This window comes from Callionymus lyra, chromosome 14 (assembly GCF_982586985.1).
Source record: "Callionymus lyra chromosome 14, fCalLyr1.hap1.1, whole genome shotgun sequence".
Taxonomy (NCBI): domain Eukaryota; kingdom Metazoa; phylum Chordata; class Actinopteri; order Syngnathiformes; family Callionymidae; genus Callionymus; species Callionymus lyra.
In genome coordinates this window covers 19,217,261-19,243,751 of record NC_141831.1, presented here as the reverse complement: position 1 = coordinate 19,243,751, position 26,491 = coordinate 19,217,261, and the positions used below count along the sequence as shown (strand labels likewise).

Here is a 26,491-nt window from a genome sequence, read left to right as displayed (position 1 = left end):
CGCTGTCAATCACGAGAGAAGTCTAACACCTGCCGCGAGATCCTGAGGCAGCAGCCGAGGAAGTCAAACACATGAATCGGCGCCGGCGTGTCGGACGATAATCAGGAGGCTGCTTTCTTGTTATCTGTGACGCCAGCCCTGCGAGCCGAGCCGGGAATCGGCTTTGAAGGCAACGACCGGACAATCAGACTTTGCTGAATTTTATATGCGACAGCTGACATCTTTGTCCAGAACCAGCTCCTCGGTCGGCGGACAGTTTAATCAATACCTGAGCGAGCGAGCGTCCTCAGCCGGACAGCTGGGATGTAAAGCAGCTTCTTGTCCTTGAGCTTCTCTCAGTGTAATCTGGGAAAATAAAGAATCGATCATCAGATCCAGGTTGTTGGAGGCAGATCGTTTTGAAAAAGTGCGGATTCAAAAAAAAAAAGGTAGAGACATCGGACCAGTAACAGAACCTCAGACTCTCCGGATTGCTCAAGGGTAGAAGCGACTCTTTGTGTCTCTCACTTTGTTTGGCCGCGGCAGACTGAACACTCAATATTCTGATCTTTCATCGTCGTCACGGCGCTCCACGCCGCCATGAATAATACATATACAAGCGGAATATTGTATCAAAGCCATTCAGAAGTCTGTTATTCTGCGGACACGAGGTGATGAGACTTTTGACTCCTGACCCCGCTGTTAAGAACCGATTGCTTTTATTCCGGGGTCGCTCATTAACTGGCGCTGATCCGAGCCGTGGAAGCCCGTTCTCCAGACACAGTCGAGACGGCAGAGGCAGATTTACATCGTAAACATCTGAGCCTCCGCAGGACAGATCAGACACGGACAAACTGAAAGTTCTGGGAGTTAACTTGTGATCACAGATGGGTCAACTTACGAAACCTTCGATATTTTTTTAACGTTTTTATTGCCTCAGGCTTGAATCAGCATCACTACCACCCCTTAACGAACAACATAACTGCCTATTTGAGACCTACATTTTAGTTATTCTGTCATAAATACTTTTTTGAAATAATAAAGTTGATATTTATTTTACATACTGAGCAATTGATTAAAATATATTCATAATATACAAAGTGTTTTGTGATGGTAAGCTTAGCTGGCAAGCATAGAAATCAGTAAAAAAAATGTTTTATTCCATTTTTTATGTGTTACGGGGTGGTATAATCAAGCTGAGGCTATGTAGCTTTCAAAAAGAGAAAATAAGAATAGTTTACTATAATAAAATAACTCACAGTCTTGAGACCTTAGCTCCTGCAAGACTTTGAGTGATCGGAGATTTATCATTAAAGAAAATTCCAGTGCTGCGGGGTGGTATGTCAAACTGTAGTGATGGTCTGATGAAGCTTCATGAAACAGTGTCATGTTGTTTAGAGGTCAGTAGGTGGCGCCATCAAAAAAAATTGAAAAATGATGTAATGTTTCATTAGAACAGCTGTTCAAAACAAAGCAAAATAGTGCAGAGACCGCCATCTAGTGGACTCTGAAAATAACGACACTGCTTCATGAAGCTTCATCAGACCAACTGTATTAAACAGCATGATGGGGATACATTTGTATTTGAAATAAAAAGGTTGTTATTTAATTGATGATTTAAAGGAATTGACTAAAATATATTAAAAAATAAAGTATTTTTAAGACTGTGAACTTAACACTGTTTTGAACTAGCTATGCTACCAGGTATAGCATTTAGTTAGAAAAATCTTTCAATTTACATTTAATTTGAATGAAAAATACTTTCAAATATGTATTTGTTATTTGTTACGGGGAAGTAACAGTGTGTGTATCTGAAGCTATGTAGCTAACAAAGAAAGAACAAAATAATATTTAACCATTATATAATTTTTGTGGGAACTTACTGACTTCAGACCTCTGCTCCTACAATAATTTGAGTGATTGTGATTTGCGATGTGTCATTAAAAAAAAATTAGGACTACATGACGGTGATAAATTATGAATTTTGATTGTTTAAAAAAATGTTTTTATATTTCAATAACACATATTATATTCAATATAGGACACCATTTGAACAACTAAATTATTGCAAATATGTTTAAAAAAGTACAATTCTAAATTAATGATGATTCTATTTGAGACTTTGTGGGCATGTGGAACTATTTATGTTCTGTACTTAATATAAAAAGGTAGATTAAATTTAAAAATTGAAACAAGTGTTAAGACTCACAGATTCACAGTTATGGTGATTCTTAACACATTTAAGGGTTGATGGCCATCCTAAGAATGTCAAGCCATTAGTTGTTGACGACGAAAGCTTATTTATTATTGACATCTGTCCACAACTGTTAATGTAAGCATGGAAATATTGGAAATATATTGAAGACAGACTATAGAGGAGGCAGAACATTCATTGAATGTTCAAACAGCATGTGTGGACGTGAAGTAGCTGAAAAAGCAAACCAATGTTTAGAGCAGCAAATGCATTATTCATGTATTTATGAAATATTTATTCCAATGCTCACGTCTAGAGTTCAACCATATGCTGGAAATGGATGTTTGCATTTTTAATATCGACGTTAAACTACTGTGCAACTTCCTGATTTTCGCTATGGCTGGTTTTAAGAGGCGAGGAAATCTGCCAAACAGCTTCCCTACTTCACTATCATGACCAGACTTGATGATGCATCTGTTCCCCGGCAGCTGGGAGAACTCATTTGTTGTCGTATGTTTGCTGATCTTAAATGCATTTTTTTAAATAGAATTAATAGTATTGATTATTTTTAGCAAAACTAAATCTGTTAGATGACCTGTCCAAATGAATAACCAAGCCACGGCCCCTTAAACAAAAACTTTTTATGAATGTATATGTTATAAAAACGCTGTATAAGTCACAGCCATCATACTCTCCTATAGGTAAGGATTGGGGTCATTGGAGGCTTAGAGGGAGTGACAGGTTGTCATCACAAAGGCTTCAATTGGAGACAAATGATTAAAAATCAATGTTTGTCGGGTCGTTTAAAGCGGGGTTTATTTGCTTTTGTTGAGCCAACATCATTTATCTCCGCTGAGCAGACACCCAGTGCCAAGAGGCGACATGACAGAAATCAATCAGAGGGCAATCATCCCAACAACTCCTCTGTCGGCCTCCCAGTTTGGTGGGAGAGACGTATGGAGGCGAGAAGGGAGACTCCAGGAAAAGATCTTAGAGGAAAACATCTTAGATACATTACCTGGAAATATTATTGAATTAAAACATTTAAATTGGGCAGAAAAAAAGTCATTGGAGCTGTGATTGATCATGAACTTAACCCTTCTGTTATCACAGGATCAAGGAATACGACAAACACATTTGTTTTAGGGCCTTTGGATCACCTTGACCTTGAGATAACACAAGGGTTAATTGGACAAAACACGTTGTCCACAACATTTCATTTCATTGATAGTTTTACTTACTGACTGGAATTTAGTTAAAAAACAAAACTGATGAAAATCGAATCACATATTTTTTCCTCACTATACTATATCGATATTCAACAACACTTTTCTTTTTTAGTGGATGACCGTGGGCGAGAGGATACAATCGACCCGGTTTGCTTTTAAAGCAGTTGTTTGGACATATTTTGGATCTTAAAGTGAATCAATCACAAGATGTCACGAAAATCCAGTTTTCCTATAATCGTTAGGAAAAAGTCGATTGAAATATTTCGTACCGAATCATATAATAAGTAAGTAAGTAAGTAAGTAAGTAAGTAGTATTAATAGAGCGCTTTTCTTGACCAGGGTCAAAGTGAGCTTAGTCTCTCGATTCGTCTAATACTACTCCATTATTGTTAAATTCTGTTTTAAAATCATGTATGAGGCGATAACAAACAGTGTGCATATGTTCATAGAATTAAAGATGAGATATGAGTAAAGAGTAGGAACAAATTACTAAATGCATTCATTCGAATGGGCTCATTTTTAAATAATGCTAAGTCGCTCATCATAATGAAGTTATTACTTTACTTTACTACTTCTACTTAAGTTTCCCCCCGTCTGAAATCCCGGCGAACAAAAGGTGATGAGAGCAGAGTCCATTATGATGTAATATTGGTCTTCACTCCTCCTCCATCCAGCTGTAATCATGCCCTGCTTTTTTCATAAAACGAGTCCCTTGGAGGTGGAGACTTCGGGGATTAATGACGTGCGATGACAAACCTCACGGTTTGACCAATCACAGCAGAGATCACAGTGGTTATAGTAAACAAAATGTAATCTCCAGACAAGCTACGTTTTTTTTTAGTGGGCGGGGCTTAAGTACATTTTCCAATGTAAATATTTTATTTAAAAGATCGTTTTGTACAAACAGACACATACTGATGAGTATAATAGAGGTCCAAGATCAATTTAAGACACACTTGAATCAACACATTAGTTTTACTTTGATTCATATACCTTATTTGTTAAATAAGCTAAATAGCTAGCATGCTATTTAATGATGATAAAATTAAGTTTAAACCTCTGGAATTAAGTGTACTTGAAAAACAAAGTTTACGGAAACAACCGAGTAGTAGATCAGTTCCATCAGAATATAGGGTTAAATTTAACATTTCAAACTTAAAAATGTTGATATACAATTTAACTCTTTTCAAACTAATCCCATCGAGCACAGAGATATAGCGCTAACTTTAGAATTCACACTTCGCTGTAAAACAACCATTAGTGGAAAAAAGGTAAAATATTACCGTTGCTATGGAATCCACCATGACGAGTTGAAGAACCACTTCTTCTGCACAACCATGTGATCGTCTGCGGTTGGCTGAAGATTCGACCAAGAATCTTGTTACTATACTTTGTTACCTATAACTTGTCTGGTGTCACTAGTATATGAACAAGATAAAACCTTTATAGATATATTTAAAATATTTGATTTAGATTCAATTAAACTGTTAAAAAACAAAACACCATCATCTACATATGTTACATGTCTCATAAGGAATCAATGTTGATTTTAAATAAACACATTCAATCGACATCATACTAAAATTCAAGAATGAATGAATGTTCATATCAGTATGAAGGCGAGGAAGTTTATCATGTGCTCTTACTGACCACACGACGTCTGGACATGATCGATAGAGTGTGACTGTTGATCAGAATTGCAGGGAATGTGACATGAGAGTGTGTGCGAGTGTGTGCGAGTGTGTGCGAGTGTTTGTCCAGGCTGGCCGGGGCGTGAGCAGCGAGCGCTGCAGGTCGGTCCAAAGATAGCTCAGCTGTGGACTTTCCTGCTGAGATCAATGCATCAGAGCCTGCAGCGTCTGTCAGAAGCATTGTGCGTCCGTGTGTGTGTTTGTGTGCGTGCAGCAGTCATTAGACTTCAATCACAACCTTCGAAACCCCAGAGAGGCTACATGAAGTCACATGACTCCGAGTCACACACACACACACACACATGTGGGGTAGAGAGGCATGGCGGCCGGCGGCGACGCCCGACACCTTCCATGACATGAATGGAAGCCACCTGACACCAGCACGTCTTTTCCCGCCCACAGGCCGACAGATAAGGGTTTCAAGGCCAATGTCACTTAGAGACTGAGGGATGACTACCAGTGACTGGACACACACACAGCAACACAGTGAATCACTAAAGTGGTTAAACCCGTCTGAGCGACTTTTTTGGGACTAGGAATATTGTTTTAAGGATCTTTTTTATATTACTTTTCAACAAACCTTTTGTGCCCATTTTTATTTTTGGTTCTATTTTTTTTAAATTAATATACAGAGAGCGTAACTTGAGTTCTTTTGTTGTTCTTGTTTAGCTTATATTCCATTCAGGGAATTTTTTATTTTATTTGTTTTTATATATTTGTATTATCATCATGTTTTTTTGCTTACTTGTAGTTTTTTTTTTTTTTTTTTTTTTCTTGTTTTCTTTCAAGATCATTTAAAATGGATTTGATGATTTGATATGTTTGATTGCTCTTCAAAATTCTTATTCTTATTCTCATGTTTATTCAGACTGTTTTTCTTTCTTTAAGTCATTTGAAATATTTAAAAAAACATCCTATCATATCAAACAAACATTCTTACTAGAATATTTCCTGCATTTTTTAAATTGTATTGCCTGTGTTTATTAACGTTGTTCAACTACGTTTCTTTATTTGTTTTATACTTATCTTTATTATTTATTTTGCACTTTATTCACCAATTATCCTTTTTTTGTATTTAATTATTTTCCCTTTATGTAGGTTCAGGTTGTATTTATTTATTCATCATTTCGTTTATTCACACTTTTTATACTTCAATGAAAGTTTTTTTTTCCCAGAATGATCAAATATTTATTTCAGTTCTCAACTTTTTGCGCTTCATTCATTTTTATTTTAATACTATCTTGCCTCGATAAGAACCTGCTGTCAAGGTCACACTTTGGTGTGTGACAGTCGTTGATCCGTCAACCTCTCAAACCCTTTTATTTTCTCATGCTGCTGCTTTTCAGGAAGATTTCCTGCTCCTGGCTTTTGCAACAAACCTCAGCAAGATTTGATTTCTCTTACTTCTGCAAGTCCCTGGAGCGATTCCAATATTCCTGACTCAGATTTTTCTTTGAGTTAATCCTGAGGGTCTCGCACTTTTCTTCATTTGCTGCTCTATTTGCGGTAATGATGCAGAGACGCGTCGACTGTAGTTGGCGTTCGGGCCGACATCAAGAGGAGGGTTTTCAGAGCCGGTCGATCGTTAGGAATAACACCACAAAGTTAGCGTTAGCTCGTGGAATTAGCTCCCCCGAGAGACGGCGGGTCATTTTCACATTATCACTGCGATAAATAACGGAAACGCCGGAAGGTTGTGGTCCGGTGTTAAATGAAACTGGTCCCCAGGAAGGAGAGAATTGTCGTTTGAAGGCACTTAGAGAATCAAGGTGAATGGTTCCCACCTGCCGTAATTATCGGGGCGAAGGCGTTGAAGCATTTCACGCTTTCAAACCACGACCTTTAATCATCGTCTCTCCGCCTGGATGTTGAAGCTAAAGACGTCCCTGTCATTTATGGATGAGACTACTGACAGCAAATGTTTACTCAGATAACTCATGATTTTTATTATAATGCAGGACATAGGCCGCAGTTAATTTAACCATATTTAAAATTTCACTTATTTTCTGATTACTCTCAAGTAGACTAAGGGTTGGGATTTTTTTTTTTTAATAATCCTATTATAGGCAAACGTGTAGGTCCATTTTAATGTAGCGGCTGAAGCTCAGTTGTCTTCATCTTCGTCCAAAGAGACAAACTTAAAATATATCTAAATACCTCCATGGTGCTCTTCTGTAACGTCCACCTTGTATTGAAGCCTCGACGAGAGGAATTGTTCAGAAAAAAAACTTAAATAATTCTGTATATTTTAAGTTTTGTAGCGAAGTTCCAGACTTCTCAGCTCCTGCCTGAGGTCTTTCCTCATTGAAACATGTTGCAAGCGTCAGTTTGAAAAATTTACACTGATGATATAGCAGGGTCCGCTGAAAACAAGCTTAAAATATAAACTTGTTTAAGCTTTCTCACTTTTCTTGGGATGTCCCTGAGAGTCTGATTTCACTCGCACACATCGAATTGAGTCAGGGTGACACAATCGACTTACACTGCTAGAGCAAAGTGCCCATTCTGAGGGCGGCTTTGGATAAGATACACCATTTTAAAGTTTCAGTTAGCATTACTTTATTTCCACCCTTTGGTACCTCACTACTTACCGCCTACCATTTTATAGTAATGCAAGTGAGAGTCAAAACTTTCCATTTGCATTAGGAAACAGTCAAATCTGACTGAATCTATTAAAGGAATAGTTCACACAAAATTCCAAACTTCAATAATTTTCTACTCACCCTCATGTCGGCTAAGGGTTGGGATTATTTTCAGAGTAATCTGTTCCTCTTTAGAGTTATAGACAAAAATGACTGTTCATTTTAATGTAGAGACTGATCAGTTGTCTTTTTCCAAAACGACCCACTCCTTAACGTCTAAAACATCCATCTTGTATTGAAGCCTCGACATAAGGAATAATTCCAGAAAAAAATAATTAAACATCTCTATATTATAAAGTTGTTTGTAGGGGACGCTGCTAGGCCAACATCCTACAAAAACAGGAAGTACTCCAGTTAAATATCGCAAGCAATGCCAGTGTAGACAGTAAACTTGAAGCACTCCTTTTCACGGCGCAAAACAAAGGCGTAAGGGGTAGATGTAGTGGTAGGCGTAGTTTTGGGACACACTCTTGGTGCATCATTTTGGACGAAGACAATTGATCACTTGTCGTTATGTTACAATACATTCTTGTCCAAAACGTTTTGGATTACGCTGGAAAGAATCCCAACCCTTAGTCGACATAAGAGTGAGTAGAAAGTGAGTGAATTTTGGGTGAACTATCCCTTTGACAATGACGCCTCTTTAAAACCTTCTTGTCGATTTAATTTGTGTCTGAATCAGGACACAAAAAGACTGTAACAATCGGTCTCTGCGTGAACCTCCATCTACGGGTAACATAATCGGGCTTTCTCAGCGACTTAGTGACTTGTATTCCAAATGTGTCACCATCGCTTCAGATTTAACGTCTCTCTCATTGTCTACAATTGAATGACTTTTCTGGATTCGTCGCCCAGCTAAACGTGTGACGATGAGTTTGAAATAATGGATCCTGAGAGTCTCGTCCCGGCATCCTCAAATCCACAGTACCTGTTAGAGAGCAGATCAGTGTCGCGGCGGCATTACTTAACACCCGGCTTTAATCAGGACGTCCGTTCATCAAGAGGCTCACGAATACAAACGGCGGCTGCTTGAGAGCGATCGCTGTCATCGGGGCTTTGCTTTGCTCGACTTAATTTCATTGAGAAAATTGGCTTCGGGCGCGTTCAACTGTTCAGTCTCTGTGATTTTTCTAAACACCAATTATGAGCGTGGAAGTTATCCATCACTGTGACGAGTGAGTGAAGCCGCTTTTATCCAACACTTTTCATCTTTCCCTGAGGTTTTATTTCTCTTTTTATTTTCACCTTTATTTAGAAATTATAACACTATTTAAATGTCAGGAAGATTTGTTGCTTTTTCATGCTTACACCTCCCTACCATTTTATAAAAAAGAAACAGATCTGTTTGTGTATCATCTGCCTATTTCGTCACATGTTGAATGGATGGATGAATGACGGATTGATGGATGGATGGATGGATGGATGGATGACGGATGGATGGATGGATGGATGGATGGATGGATGGATGGATGGATGGATGGATGGATGGATGGATGGATGGATGGATGGATGGATGAAAGATTGATGGATGGATGGATGGATGGATGGATGGATGACAGATAAACTTTATTAATCCCTCTCCAGCATACAGCAACACAGACAATAGAAGCATAAAACAAAAACAATAATAAAGTGCAATAAAAGAACAAAAATACAAATGACAGAAATCTAAATATAAAGAACATAGATCATAAATAACACAAAGAAAAGGACACAAAGATTAAGATAGAATAGAATCATCTTTTCACTCCACTTCTGTCCCCAAACTCAGAAATTAAGGAACTAATGAGTCCCTGAGTCTATTAGTGCTGCATCTGGGAAGGAGCATTCAAGCACTCCATCTGCTTCTCTGCTCACTGATGACAGTTCATGATGGACAGTAGTTTGTTCAATGATCTCCTCTCAGCAACTGTCACCAGTGAGTCCAGCTTCATGCCAACCACAGAGCCAGCCCTCCTGATCAACCTGTCCAACCTGTTGACACTCTTCTTGGACACATTCCCACCCCAACACACCACAGTACAGAACAGGACACTGGCCACCACAGAATGGTAGAACATGCAGAGGAGCTTTCTGCAGATGTTAAATGATCGGAGCCTCCTCAGAAAGTACAGTCTACTCTGAACTTTTGTATATACATGGTCTGTGTTGCAGGACCAGTCCAGTTTACTGTCCAGCCACACACTGAGGTACTTATGAACTATAGTTGTCAACTATCTCCACCTCGTCGCCTCTGATGGACACTTCTTTTTTTTTTACGACACCCGAGTTCCGGTGAGCGTCCGAGGAAATGGAGTTGTAAACATTAGATATGAGAGTGTAAAGAAGCAGCTTTACAAGTGGAGATGTTTTAGTGAGATCTGTGAACCACAAGACTTCACCTCCCCCTGCATCTCTAACTTCACTGATACACCTTCATGGACCCATAGAAGCTCCTGCACCGCTGCAGCCATTTATCTCTCAAGCAACTTAATCACTGAAGCGGTATCTGTTGCCGATGGACTCTCGCCTGTCCATGGAGGAGAGAGATCAGATTCTCCGCGAGGCCGACACTATCCTCCCGCCCCGACACGTGCCGCGCACACCAGCGCCACCACCTCTCATCCCAGCTCAGTTCATCAACATTTCTTTTCATGTGGCGAGCCGTGTTCACATCAAACAGTTGCTGGGATACTAAAAATAATGGAGCTAAATATAAATGAATCTTCTCTGATCCAGGAGATGCTCAGCTGCACTGTAGAGAAAGTCCAAAGAGAGTTAATTTGTTCATCTCTGATACTATTAATAACCTGTCTAATATACAAATAATGTTTATTTACTTATGCATTAATTCCCCTTACATTTAATTGAGATCTCCAATTTGAATTATTTAGACCTATTAAAGGTTAATTCTACCTGTTTCAACACCTTTATGCATCATATTCTTTTTTGTAATGAGATATTTTATCTCCTAATTTTATTATTGTATTTTTTACTCATTCAGCCAATGTTGATTTCTTTAATTGTTTTATATCATATATTTCCTCACATTTATTCCAGTTTACTTTGTTAAACTATTCTATTCGTCTCTATTTAAAAAAAACATTTTATATATATTTTATCTGGTAGCCTTGTACTTTTGTTTAAATGTAACCAGTAAAACATCTTATTTACTTTGTTTTCTTTAATTGTTTTAAAGAATTTCCTTTTTGATTTTTTCTCGTTCATTAGGTTTTAAATATTCTATTTTTCCATTGTCCTCAGAATTGCTAGTCATCATGTTTTTTTCTTGTTTTTTAATTCTCAAAGTTTCTTAGTCAAGAAATATTAACAAGGAGACACACAAGCGGAAGACAATAAGCGGCAGACAGGAGAAAAGTTACAAAAAAAACACAAAAAACCCCACAATTTAATAAAACCACCAGAATGTCCACAGGACGGCAACAAGGTCCATAACAGTGATTTCCCCCCAAAAATAGCAATCTAGAAAAACGTCAGGAACAAACAATGTCTGAGGAACAAAGATGGAACGGTTAGCAGTTAGAACTGAGTGGAGTCAGAAATTTACCAGGTGGGACTGGAAAACGAGCTGACAACTGCTGGCTGGGGCTCAGCCCTCTAATCTGTCAGGGCTGATTGAAGATCACCAGCAGCTGTGCGACTCTGCCAACCACTGTCAGGAAACGCGCCCGTCAACTGTCAAAGAAATAGAAAATGGCGAAGCAGGAAATACTACAAAAAAGAAGTGGATCGTGACATTCTTTGGATTTTTCCCTCTATTTTCATAATTATTTTTACTTCTTATTTCCCCCCTCCTTTTACTGTCCAATGTATATGTATCCTTTTTACTTTTCTCTTTACTAGATTAGTGATTGTTTCACATTGATATTTTTAAATATCAAGTAAGCAAGTAAGAAGAAATTACTCTTTTTGTTTGGGTTTTCAAACATTTTTCTGAAGTTATTTTCATCCATATATTTTGATATTTGTACCACTGCTCACAACGAGTCGAACAGACACTAGAGGACAGTAAATATAATAAGTATTTCCTTCCTTCCTTGTTCCCTCGAGGCCTCTCTCTGATATTGGATCCAGAATGCCTTGAGTCTTTGGTAGTATATTTAAGACATTCTCTCCTCGACTGCTTGTACTGCGAGTTGCTGTGAGGCGCTGAATAGTTTTACGTGACAGGTGGTTCAAAGATGAGTTGTCAGGCGGCTGGCACGACGGTTTCTCTGAGTCCCCGGTTCTGGCTTTGTTCTGCAAGACGACTGGTCGTCTCAACCCAGTCTACACTCTCAGAAGTTCATACGCCGCCTTTTATCTGCCACTCGCTAATTTATTCCTTTCGTTTTTGTTCATGCGAAATCTCATTCCGACTCCATTTCTTCTCTCCCAGGTGGCGCGTCACGCTGGTCGTCGCCTCCGTGCGACTGCTGCTGCAAGAACCACAAAGGGGACGGCGAGGGCGAGAGCGGCACCTCCTTCAACGAGCTCTCCACGTCCAGCTCCGAGAGCCAATCGGAAGCCGGCTCGCCTCAGGGGACCGTCATTTGCGGCCCGGTCAGCCGCCAGTCGCATCCCCACGCCAAGGTGCAGACTCTGGACAGGCCCATCAAGAAGGGCCCCGTCGCCGTCCTGCAGCAGGCGGAACAGCGGCGGAAGAGCGACCTGCTTCGCACGCTCACGTCCAGCTCGCGGGACACCAGCACCTGCAAGAAGAAGGGCGCCAAGGAGAAGCTGACGGTGGAGGAGGAGCTGGAGAGGTGCATCCAAGACTTCCGCAAGATCAAGATCCCGGAGAGGTTCCCGGAGAGGAAGTACATGTGGCAAGCGGATCTGTTGAGGAAGTATCGCCTCTGAGCCGAGCGGTAGCGACCAGGCCAAGGATCTGTTTACAAGATTTTTTTCATCAGAACTCAAAGACTGTTGAAAACCTGTCACGTATATGTGTGTATCTAGACTAGTGTGTGCCGTACTTTGCCGAATGCTTTAAATTATTTATCTCTCCGGATCAAATCAAGTCGTCCGCGCGGGGGTGGGGTTGGTAATATCTACACTCGGGGGTCAAATTCCTCTAAACCCTGCAATTCATCACCCAGCAAAGAGAATCACAGAAGCTACAATTTGAGTCAACAAAAAGAAACACTGATTGTGTGTGTGTGTGTGTGTGTGTGTGTAATATGCCGTGTTCTCGCCACGGTGGCCCAGAGGTCACAGATGAATCTGCATCATTAATAATTCATGTGTCTTGACAGCGCTCTCTCTATAAATACACCGGCGCTCTCTGCTGCCATCAACAGAGCCGGTTGATTACTCGACTTTTAGGAAACATACGAGGACATCGGGGGCAGTTGTGGGTCGTCCAAATGTTCGAGTCACTGTGAATGAATCATGACACGACATCACGACACTCAATTAAACTTCAACCAAGAACACGGGACATCAGAACAATCGCACTTGTTGAATGTAAGGATAATATTTTGTGGAGCCAGAATGAGAACACACGACCATATGGAGGGGTTATACTAGCACGCTAACCTGGGATCATTTTGGGGGAACTTAACCCAGTGTCGGTCTCCATGGTTTGTAATGTGTCCATGTGTGTTGTTGATATTAGCAGCAACTGTTAAAAACAAAAATGTTTAACGAATGCAAATTGGAAACAATAGCACAATAGGTACATTAGTTAAAACAACCACCGTAATAAACAATAAACACTTAAACATCCAAAAATTAGTTAGGATGATCTAAATACTAAAAACCAACCGACCGACCTACCTACCTACCTGCTTGCCTACCTACCTACCTACCTACCTACCTACCCACCTAACCTCCTACCTACCTACCTACCTACCTACCTACCTACCTACCTACCTACCTACCTACCTTCCTACCTACCTACCTACCTACCTACCTACCCTCCTACCTACCTATCTATCTACACACCAACTTAACTACCTTCTGACCTATAAATTAATGAACGCACCTACCTACCTACCTACCTACCTACCTACCTACCTAATTACCTACCTACCTACCTACCTACGTACCTACCTACCTACCCACCTACCTACCTACCTACCACCTACCTACCCACCTAACCTCCTACCTACTTACCTACAAACCTACCCACCTAACCTCTTACCTACCCACCTAACCTCCTACCTACCTACCTACCTACCTATCTACAGACCAACTTAACTACCTTCTGACCTATAAATTAACAACGCACCTACCTGCCTACCGACCTTCCCATGTACCAACAATTCAAACTAACTACCATCCTACCAACTACTGAGGCATCTACACAACTAACTACCTACACATAGATCTAACTTACCTACCTACGATACTATCCATCAAGGAATCTACTGACCCGCCTACCTACTTAACGACCTACTGACCAACTTCTCTTACAGTCACCATCCCTCCCTAATCCCAATCCTAACTTTATCCCAACTAACCTACCTATTTTTTTTAATCTATCTAGTATTATTAGTAACTCACCCACCAAACATTTATCTACCTACCAAAAACCTTCCTTAATTCCTACCTGCTTAGTTTTTATTGTATAGCAGCTACCCAACTACCTTTTTCACCAAACTACTTTAAACTAAAATCAAAATGGTCTAAGAAGGATAACTAACACCCAATAATATTAATCTTTTTTTCTAGATACCTCCATCCAAAAAAGATAAATAGAAATACACAATCTTCTGTCAATGAAATATACACACATTCCACACGCATACAAAAGTAAGTAAGTTGTTTCAGAGAGTTCATTAAGTAACCAACGCGATAATGTCATCTGCACTCAGGCAGTTTTGTCTGACGATTGTTTATCAGACGGAAAGACAATAGTGATAAATCACAACTACGACACAGATGATGGATCGCTTGCGACCACAGTCATTTTTTGGTCGTTTTGAGCCAGCAGCTTTTGCTACTGTGGGACTGGTGCTAATCCATTACTACAAAACCGTGGACCTTTAGGGAGATTGATAGCGCACACATCAGTGTCAATACAACAAATAAAAGCATCACTCAAACTTAAAACTCCCAACAGGACCGTCTTAGAGTCAACCAAGTACGGAATCTGTTTACAAACCTAGATGCAAATCGCACCACATGTACCTAAACGAATATGTGATAGAAAAACTCCATAAAACATGTTTTTTTTTCATGTGGTTTCATTAAACATGGTAAACTAAATAACAAACCAGGTTGCCTATTTCAAATGGACCAATGTTAACAGAGGCTCTCGGGTTGTTCTGTGAGTTCAATGTATTCGTAAATTCTTTCGTTAAGTTAATAGAATTTTCATTAATTACGGCAACAGAGAATTGAATTTATTGTTTCAAACTAAAAAAACACTCTCATTCATCTTTTTTCTGTGTGAAATATAAGAAACTTTTTTGTTGTTTTATTGGCATTCATGATATTAACGGTCAATTTAAATAACCTAGACACTCTTGTCCTTCTGTGTAAATTGATCTTCTTATGGATAGAAATTAATTTATATTGCTTTGATAACTTGAGTTTTCTTTTCTTTTCTTTTCCTTATAAAGCTCTTTAGGACACGTTGTCCGACAACTACACAGCATGACGACATCACAACTGCGTGCTCACTTAAGACTCTACCCAGGAAAGAGATGCTACACGACAGTAAAGAATAAATGAAATGAAATCCCTAGATTTTTTCCGGAGAGCGCTAAAAGATACATATTTATGTAAATAGCATTTGTGCTCTTATTCTTACCTGCGTTGAAGCACAACCCTGCCTGCCACTTTATAAATATATTTATTTATCAGAGCTTAAATCAGAGACGGAGGTCGTTACGCGATCACGACGAGGACACCCGGCGGCCTTCTTGACGAGACCACAGCTTAGTTTGCACAATGTATAAAAGGTCTAGAAACACAAAACGCGAAAGTATTTCGATGAGAGACGTTAATAGTCACTTCACGTGCACAACACAGCCACAAGTGTCTGTCGGGGAGCAGCAGACTGTAAATCCAGCAGATTTGAAAAAAAGAAGGAGAATCTTACCCCGAACAAATGGCTAACCTAGTTTTATGTGTGAGGTTCAAACAAGTGGTCAGTGAAAGAAAAGATTTTTGGTGTGTTTTTTGTTCAAGCACAAAAAAGGAAAAATACATTGTGAGCATGTTGGTATATTAAAAAAAAAATACAAAAGACTTTATTGTTTTTGTGTCAAAAACTGATATATAGCACATAAAAAAAAGAGATAAGCACAGATGTGTTGATAGTGTCTGCTTTCCTTTCCTCCACCGGTGTGTCAGAATTGATCCTCACCGCTGTTGTTTCTTTTTTTTTTCCTTTGAAATGAGAGGATGAAAACAAAAATAATGCCTTTATCAATAGATGAATCTTAAATTACTCTCCAGTTATGAAGATGAATGTGAGTCCATGGTGAGAGTCGTCCTGTATTCCAGGTGTAACGTCACGTGACTGCATCTGCTTTTAGACATCTTTAGATACGAGACGGAGATAGCATTTTTGGAAATGTGTGATTGAAAAACAATAAACAAACATTGTGTGAAGTCTTCTCTGGGTTGAATTATTCAAGGGTGTACCTTTTCTTGTGTGGCGGGAGGAGGTCTAGATCTCTTAGAATTTAACTTTCAAGTGCAACAACTTCTGATTTAAGCCAGTATCATTCAATACTTATTCTGAGTTGCTAGTTATATATTTTACGGTTTTGCGGTTACCAAAGGAGTTAAAAAAAATGGTCATGTCTTACTTTTCTTGTTGTCAGATTGTTCCTTATTGAAGATTCAATAATGTGATTAGTGTATTAAAAAAATAATATTTATTACCAATAATAATGATGTTATTATGATTAAGAATGAACGAATTAAGTGTGTAACAAACCAGGTCACAAGGTGCCATTGGAATAGCTTGTAGTTGAAAAAGGTTGGTGACCCCTGATTTAGACAATGGTAAGTATGTGTTTTTAATAATTAAATACAACATACATTAAGTTACAGTATGAATACATTTTGTAATAAAAAAACTTTTAATACTATTAATATAAGTAGAAGAAAGGCACAGAAAAATAACGAAAATGTAACTTTTTTTTAATTATCTCAAATCACGGATATCTGGCCTGTCAAGTCATTTTACGTGACCTGCCGGACAGATTAACAGTTTTTGGTGAAGTAAACAAGTCTGCGTTTAAGATAAGATGAGGTACAGAGATGATGGACATCAACAAAAACAGTGAAACTGGTAAAAAATAAATCCTCTTAGAATGAAAATAAAAATCAGCCTTCAGACCTTCCTGTTCTGTAAATATACATTTTGCCAGTGACCTGAACTGCTGAGAGATTGTGGCTCTCTTGTGTGATTGACTTTGATACCATCGATAGACAATAGCTTGACAATAAGCCTGTAAAATACTGACCTCTCAGTGAAGGTTTTAGGGTGGAGGGCATCTTGATCATCTTGATCAGGTCAAGGCAGGAGGACCCCATAAAATAAAAAAATATGTCCAACATCGTTGTAATTTAAACCACATGTAATAAATTCTGTGTCAGGTTAGGAAACTGACTTAAAGATGGGAACTTAAGGAAGACATTTGAAAGATCAGAATTGGTTTAAAGTCACAACAATCTTACTTGCAAGGAGAGTTAAATACACAATATTCTCAAGGAATGTCAAATTTCACTCTGAAGAAAGAACTGTTTCGGTCGCATATTTTTTACTCCATCTTATGTTATTAATTATCCGAGAGACAAGAAGTTCACAACTGTAAAAACACAAACCAGAATGAATTACAGCTGGTTTTAAACGAATCAAACAAAGGTAGAGTTCTTCCTGTTATGTTTTTTGAGACATTCCCACACATCTCATTCCCAACTCAAACCAAGTAATTATTAACATGTTAATACCTATGATTGGGTACATTTGACAACACAATTTAGCTCAGTGTTTTTCCATTAATAGGTAAGAAATATTTAAAGAACTAAAGCTCTTTTTTATAATTTGACATTGACATAATTGATGGAGAACTAGCTTGTAGACTACTGACACAGGTGAGTGGAACTTAAACATGGTTGAAACATTTCTTGAGAAAAAAGTAACCAAACAATGATATAATAGAACTTTCCCGGGTGATGAAAAGGACTCAAATCCAATTTCAATGTTGAAATTAGGAACGCTGTGGGAGTGAAGTCTGAAAATAGCACCTGGGAAAATAGTCAAGATCAGACGTGGAGAGCCACGAGAGTTGACCCCAGGTGATGATGAGAAGGTGATAAAACGAGGGATGGCTGAGAAGGAGTGCAGAGGAAGATAACTGAATTCACTCGGGACAAAATGTGAGAAGGTGTAGGAGGTCCTATGATTGGGGCGAGAAAATGTAGGGAAAAAAAAAAGAGGGAGGAAGTGCGGGAGGCAAGATGGACTGGAAATGCTCGGAGCTGAGTGCGTTGTCAACATCCATCTCCAAGATAAGAGCCGGCGCTACATGATGTGTTTTCCAGCATTACAGATGAAAGCGAGTGTTGCAGTGAAGCAATCAGATCATCCACGTGTGTCGCCATTGTTACCACAAGCCCGGATGATTCTCTCAATAACAGCTGCTCGCTGCCAGGCATTGTGGAACGAAGACTCGGCACAATGGGCTGATCCGGCTTGTGTCCAGAGCTGCAGAGAAACGATTAGTAAACTGACATTTATGGTTAATTCTCGCCAGACGAACCTCACTTCAGGCCCTACACAGACTCACACGGCTGAGAAAAACCAATTACTTGACTCACGAAACACATGTAACGCCTTGAAACACCTTTGTCTGAGTATGGGGGAGAAATTTTACAGGGTACACCTATAAGAATGGTCCTCGACCAATGATGGCAAACGTCAGATTATTTTATCTCTTGCAAGATTCCATCGATCATGGGAAAGATTGTGATTGTGATTATCACCAAACACCACATGACAGATCGAAAATCTCTAAGATACTGACCCTGTGTTACAACCAGACGAGGTTACGTTGCATTTGTGATTGTGTTTGCGATGGCATTTCAGGATAATATTAGCGATACAATTGCATCTGCAGTCAGAATCACATTAATTTATTATCAGAGTGTGTGGAGGTAAATGTGTGCCGTCGGGCTTTAAATATTAATGTCCAACAGAATATTTACAGCATTTTATTTCATGAATAAATTCAAATAATAAGTAATTTAAGGGCAACAACAATGCAGTCATTCAAATGAAATTCGACATAGCTGTAAAAAGTATTGTAGAAAACATGACATTTAAACATTTAATGAATTGATTTAATTGATAAGATACAGTAAAAATATTACTAAAAAAAAAAGAAAATATAAATAAAGCTGAAAAACTAAAAAAAGAATAGAAATTCATGAATTAATTAAATAATATACAATAAAATACTATTAACAATAAAGAGAATATAAAATAAAGTGTAAAACAAAAATATAATAGAAATGATATTACATTTGTGTAGTATTATATGTTACATAAAATATAAAAACATAAGTAAGTAAGTAAGTAAGTAAGTAATATTTATTTATATAGCGCTTTTCGAGACCAGGGTCACAAAGCGCTTAGACAATCAAAACAATACTCAAAAAAGTACATACTTTAAAGATCAAGATAATACTGAGAACAACACAGGAGTTCGAGAAATTCAAGGAAAAGCCTGAACAAATAGAAACGTCTTAAGGTGTTTCTTAAAGGAGTCAGTAGATCCATCAAGCGCAAAGAGAGAGAGGAAGATCGTTCCAAAGCTTAGGAGCAACAGCCTGAAAAGATTTCTCTCCTCTGGTCCTGAGCCTTGTGCGTGGAACCATAAGTAGATTCTGATCCACAGACCTCAGAGCCCGAGCTGGGGTGTAAGGCTGGATCAGATCAGTGATGTAAGGAGGAGCCTGACCATGAATAGCTCTGAAAGTAAGAACCAGAATTTTAAAGTTGATCCTGAAAGAAACTGGAAGCCAGTGAAGAGTTTTAAGGATCGGAGAAATGTGAGTTCTTCTACTTGAGCGAGTCAGAATTCTCTCTGCAGAGTTCTGAATCAACTGCAGACGAGACAGCTCCTTCTTGTTAAGACAAGAAAACAAACTGTTGCAATAGTCCAGACAAGAAGAAACAAACGCATGGATTACAAGCTCCAGATCATGTTCCGACAACATTTTCCTAAGTTTAGAGATTTTTCTCAGTTGAAGGAAACAGTTTCTGGTCAGTTTTCTGCAGTGTCGAACAAGAGACATGTCTTTATCAAATACAACACCCAGGTTTCTCAGGCTCAGTTTGACAGACTGACCTAAGTCACCCAAGTACTGACTCAACCCTGGAATCTTATCATCAGGAGCAATCACCAGAGTTTCAGTTTTGTCCACATTTAGCTGTAAAGTGTTTTCACTCAGCCATTGTTTGATTTCTAGCAAACAATTGACTAAGCTGTTCAGCCTTTGGGGCTCAGTTGGGTCAAAAGCGATAGCTTTTGGGTTTTCATTTAGTGTTGCCACTGCAATTTCAATAGTTGCCTAGAGTCCCGCTGCCTAGCACCCAACTGCCTAGGGTTCCGCTGCCTAGCGTCCGGCTGCCTAGCGTCCAACTGCCTAGCGTCTAACTGCCTAGCGCCCGGCTGCCTAGCGTCCGGCTGCCTAGTGTCCGGCTGCCTAGCGCCTGGCTGCCTAGTGTCCGGCTGCCTGGCATCCAACTGCCTAGTGCCTGGCTGCATAGCGTCCAGCTGCCTAGCGTCCGGCTGCCTAGTGTCCGGCTGCCTAGCGTCCGGCTGCCTAGCGTCCGGCTGCCTAGCGTCCGGCTGCCTAGCGTCCGGCTTCCTAGCGTCCAACTGCCTAGCGTCCAACTGCCTAGCGCCCGGCTGCCTAGCGTCCGGCTGCCTAGCGTCCGGCTGCCTAGCGCCTGGCTGCCTTGTGTCCGGCTGCCTGGCATCCAACTGCCTAGTGCCTGGCTGCATAGTGTCCAACTGCCTAGCATCGGGCTGCCTAGCGTCAGGCTCCCTAGCATCAAGATCCCTAGCGTCAGGCTCCCTAGCGTCGGGCTCCCTAGCGTCGGGCTGCCTAGTGTGGAGAGCCTAGTGTCGTACTGCCTAGCGTCTAGCGTAGCACTGCCTAGCGTAGTGCTGTTAAGAATAGTCATAGGTTCTGTTGCCGAGAGACCAACACCCTAGGAATGTCACCTGATCATCACAGGTCCCACTCTCTAGTCTAGAGAATGTTTTTGGTTAATCAGAAACTTTTTCAAGGCTTTGTTATATCTAAGGTTTTCCCTTCTGTTGAATGCAGATTCTGGTCTTGAGTTTCCACCCAAGGAAGAAAGCTATTAGCAGCTCACACCTATGGAAGCAGCAGAGGAGAGAGTTCTCTCTGCATCACAACACTATGTTTGGATTCACAAATTGTTTACAAGAGGGATCAAAGTCAAACATTACAGATGCTGTTATGTGGGCTGCAGGAAACAAGTCGATGAGAGTTCATTTCTTTCAGAAGCATATGATAAATAGCATCAGACAGTTTTGTGTTGTTTTGTTTGACTTATTGATTAATGGCTATAAATGTCTGAAGTGCCTCAGTTTGTAGTTACACAACATATTCAAGTGTTCATTTGTTTAAGAAGTTGTGTTGCTAAGTTTACCTTGCATTTGTGTTGTGTTTGCCCAATTGTATTTTGTTTGTGTTACTATTGTGTTGTATTCAATGTATGTCGCACTGCGTTGTGTTGCACTAGAGGAATTTGCATTCCTTTAGATTATTGGGTATATACTGTAGTGTTTACATTTGTGTTGTATCTGCGTGGTGTTGCATTTGTGTTGCGCTCTTGTATATGTGCCATTTGCATTGTCTTGAGTTTATCCTTGGTTTGTGTTATATTTTATCTGTGATTTGTTTGCATTGTGTTTTATTTTTGTTGTGTTTTTGTTAGTATGTTTTAAATTAGTATGTGTTCCCTTGTGCCGCCTAGAATAGCCTAGTTTTTTTGTTGATTTGATTTTGTTTGTGTCATGTGACATTGTATTTTATTGTCTATTTATGACATTTGTGTTACATTGTCTTTACTTGTGACGCACTTTTATGGTGGGTTTTTTTTTGGCATTAAGTGGATTGTTGTGTTTACATCATATTGAGTTGTGTTTTTGTTTCCGGGCGCAGCCAAGCGTAGCCTTGTGTTTGTCACATTGCATTTAGGTTGTGATCGTTTTATTTTTGTGTTGTCTAATAACTAAATTCACTTGTGTTTGTGTTTAACCGTTTATCGTTGTGTTAAATTGCATTGATCTGCGTTGTTGTTGCATTGTCTCGTGGCATTCACAAGATTGAATTGCATTGCGTTTGTGTTGCACTTGAGTTTGTGTTGCGTTGCATCTGGTTGAATGGCATAGCCTTTGTGTTGCATCAATGTTTTTACTGGGTTGCATCTCCAGGTATCTCTTTGCTTGTGAACTGCTGATACACACACTTTACAACGCACAAGTCTACGGGTGGTCTGTGCTCTACTTACTCTGCCCCCCGCGATACAGCAGAACTAGTGTGAACTGATGTTAGAAGAGGTTGTGCTTCAGCGAGTCATTATAAGTGATAATTGGATTAATATATTACGAACTCAATAAAAAAAAGCTCCAGGACAAAACATGGTCAACAAAATATTTGTTTGCTCCCCGGGAGTGTCGAGTGCCCTCGCCATGTTTGTTTCATCGCCGTGACTCACCACATCGCTTAGCCCACCATGTGTTGCCCGCGAACAGAAGTCAAAGGGCGACACTAACGACATCCTACTTAAGTGCACTTTCCTCTGCAACGATTGTAGTCTTGGATCAATTATAGGTTTTTTTTTACTGCTCGTGTCGTGGATGTTTGTTGGGCTCGGTAATGGAGGGGCGTGGACCTGAAGCGACACGTTGAAGTGATCCTGGTGAGTTTCTTCTTCAGCGACACATCTCTTCGATTGCTCTACTTTCTGAATCATTGAAAAAAAAAGTGTTCTTGGCTTCGTCCAATCTCAACAGACGCCCTTTCCGCGGCGCTGATACCAGATCAACTGAAATCATCATCCCTCGACAGCAGGAGAATGTTCCATTAATACAGTACGGAACACTTTGTGCTCGGACCAGAAGGATTTTTTTTTTCTCCCATTATGTAAAAGCGCCAATTATCCCAATAGAGCCGGAGAAAATACACAAAAGCCGTGATTAAAAAGTATGAGCTGCCATTTAAAAACTCCAACTTTTACCGTGAGCTCGTGCGTGCGTCCGCTCGAGCACTCGGAGGATCCACAAAGAAAAGGTTGCGAGTGCGAGTCATTAATATTGCAACACGTTGTAATATTTAAAGTGTTAATTAAAGCGACCGACGGGAATATAATGCGACACGCCCGGTCGACGGCGAGAGGCAGCTTTGTGGTCGATGCGTGGCGGCACTTTTTTTTTTATGTGTGTTTCTGCGTAATTGTGTGATAAATGCGGTGCAACGCCGACGCCTCGTGATCAGGCGACGCTAAAGGGCCGCGACTGTTTACGCCGCACTGTGTCAGCTTCGGGGAGAAGGATCATTAATAAAAGCAGAGTAATTAATTATGAGATCGCCGCCGTGGCAGGAAAACAAACACAACTGTGTGCGAATAAGCGAACACTTCAGCAGAACGATAAATCACCTGCTTGATTTCATAGGATTTTTGTTGTTACTTCCGCGATCAAGCCTTGTTTGTACTCATTAATTTGTGTATAACCTTTTGACCCCTTCCATTCTTCAAGTTCCACTGCTCTTTATATTCTTTCTTTCTTTTTTATTATAAGTATATTCAAAAAAACAAACAAGCAATACATTTATTTTGAGCATTGATTTGCCTTCTTATTTAATTTTATATATTTATTTAAACATACTTTTTCCTTTAATTCTAGATTCAAACTACTAAAAGAGTTTTTTTGTTGAGTATTCATTCTAATTTATGCATTTTATCTTTTACTCAATACAAGCCTCGTTCGTATACAAATAAACAATTATTATTATGAAATCTTTCATGCTAAAAAAAAAATATATATACAGTATTTCAAATGTAATTTCCAAATGTAACTTGAATTTTCGTTTACATATTTGGGAAATAAAAAAGCCACGTCTATATTTTTATATTTTATTTTTACTCATTACGAATAAATAATTATAACTTATTTTTCCATAATAAAAAAAAAATATAGTAATATAAACAGTATTTTAAATTTGAAATGTTACACATTTCTTTACATATTAGGCAAATAAGAGTCCTAAATAAAATAAGAATAATTAAAACAATTTTTTTTTTAATGCTATTGATTATTATTTCATTTCTAGTTGTATATTCAAAACACTTAATGTTTAATTCAATTAATTAATTATTATTTTTATACATAGGCTGTTTTGTAGTGATGGTCTGATGAAGCTTCATGAAGCAGTGTCATTATTCTCAGAGTCCACTAGATGGCGGTCTCTGCACTATTTCTTTGTTTTGAACAACTGTTCTAATGAAACATCATGAAACGTCATTTTTAAACTGATGGCGCCACCTACTGACCTCTAAACAACATGACACTGTTTCATGAAGCTTCATCAGACGATCACTACTGTTTTTATGGTATTATATTTCATACGTTTATTTATATATCCGTAAAACTGTATTTAACAACATTTTCATTCAACCTATTTGTAAAATAAATGGGTTTATTTGGCTCCATATGGCTATTAGATCATCTTTGTTGACAAATTCCTATCTTCAATTAAGTCGAAGGTCACTTCTTGACCCCATCATTTTACCGTCAAGTTGCGGCGGTTGTCACGGCAACAGTGTTTCTATTCAAAACAACCTCAGCCAGAACACAATAGGTCAACTTTTTTTTTTTCCCAAGATCATAAAGTGTTTGAGTCGATCCTGGCGTAGATAGAAATGGAAGCCAGCGGCAGAACCTTCCGAGGATTCTCCCTGGAAGTGAGTCAGCGGGAATCTGGAAAACAGCCTTTTATGCAAATGATTATTAACAGGAATGATCGGCGGAGCTGCTGCCAACATGGCTGCCAACTAACGTCCACTGATGGGGTCCGAGTCTGTGAGGAGGCTCGGGTCAGTCGCTTGCTTTTCCATCCGCTGATGCAGGAGCTCACTGATAAAACATGACAGGTTTTAAACTCCTACTCATCTCGTTTGTCCTTTTTTAATCATATTATAGTGAAAATGTTCATAATTTATAAAAAAAACAAAAAAACAAGTAGATAACTATTTGTTGTTTTTTTTGGTCATGTGACTATAAATGGACAGAGTTTTTCGTGCTCTGATTTAAAGGGACAGTAGGGTTCTACTGACCAATAATAAAGAAGTGTGTGTGATGAAAATGATATTTCAATGGATTGATAGCAGCAGTTGTAAAGGCTCTGCAGCCAAGTCATCCATGAGATACTCAAAAACCATTGGATTAAGCAGAATAAATGTCTTTATTTATTGATGACTGTGGTGCCTTAGAGTGAAAAGCAAAAACACGGGTGAATATTTATTTATTTCACTTTGTTTAATTCCTTTTTTAGGATGAAACATAGTCATATACGAAAAGCAATATTCCAGAGGAAGAAAATGTTCCCTTTAAGATCCCTAGAAAAACAAAACAAAAAAACAAACAAAAAACTCTCTACAAGTAACAAATGTGCTTGTGGTATCCCCTGTGTTATCTCTGGGTCAAGGTAACCGGAATAGGACCATGAGACAACACAAGGGGTACCACAAATACATTTGTTGTCTGGCCTTTGGGTCACCCTTACCCAGAGATAACACAAGGGTTAAAGAAATAGCCGAGTTTGAATCCCAACTCCAATGGAAAATAGTATATTTCTTACAGAAGCCATTAAGCCTGAGGAGTAACAAACGTCCAAAGTAAATAAAAAGGTTAATGATTTAAAATGAGTTAATTAATAAAATTAAAAAAATAATTAATCGAAATAAAATTACATGAAAATAAATGTAATATTGCCAGAAATAGATTTGGACAAAAACAGAATGAAACATCATAGAAGGACAAAAAGATCAGAAATAATTTGATAAGAAAAAGATTAAATAAACATAGATAAGTCTCATGATGAATACTTATCAGGAATGGAAAAGTATACATTAAAAAATAATGATGATTAGGGGGAAAACAAGTTAACTGAAATGTAAAATAGTTAAGGTCATAATAAAATACATTTATGTAGACTACTGAAAAAATAGAAAATAAAAAAAATGTATTCAATGTAATCTAAACATTTTTAAGAGAACATTTTTTAGTGAAATTTATTGAAAACACGGCCGCAAACAGAAAACTTAGGAAGCTTGGCTGTCAATCATGGCTCCCAGTAGTGTGTTAGTAGTAAAGAATATTAAAATGCCTTCAGTATGTGAACAATCGCGTCAGAGGACGAAAAAAACCCTCATTATTCAAAACTCCAGCTGCCACTTTGAGACAAATTGAAGCAAATGTGGCTCCAGCGCGCTCGGCCATCACAGGCGTGAACTGTATTCAAGGTTAGACGATCTGCAGCTGATCACATGAGATTCTCTCTCCTGGAGAGGAAACAACTGGCAGCTCTTCACAGAAGTCTTCTCACCGACTTCACTTCATCTACACACAACTCTGCGCTTCAGAAGCTTCAACCATTGTTGGAGGATGATCCCGAGTTCTAAAAATAGAAGTGGACTCGACTCATCTTCGTGCCGGAGATCTTCGTTCAGCTCGTTTATGTTCAGGTGCGAGAGACTCGGTTTCT

General features: G+C 39.0%; 1 protein-coding gene across 1 annotated transcript in view; it reads left to right on the top strand.

The window, feature by feature from the left end:
- kctd16b (potassium channel tetramerization domain containing 16b) overlaps positions 1–16,282 on the top strand; it is an 87,880-nt gene extending 71,598 nt beyond the window's left edge. The window contains exon 2 of the mRNA XM_087806924.1: positions 12,114–16,282. Coding sequence (XP_087663050.1) covers positions 12,114–12,577 — 464 coding nt within the window. The 3' untranslated portion in view covers positions 12,578–16,282. The remainder of the gene's footprint in view (positions 1–12,113) is intronic.
- The last annotated feature ends 10,209 nt before the right edge of the window (positions 16,283–26,491 follow it).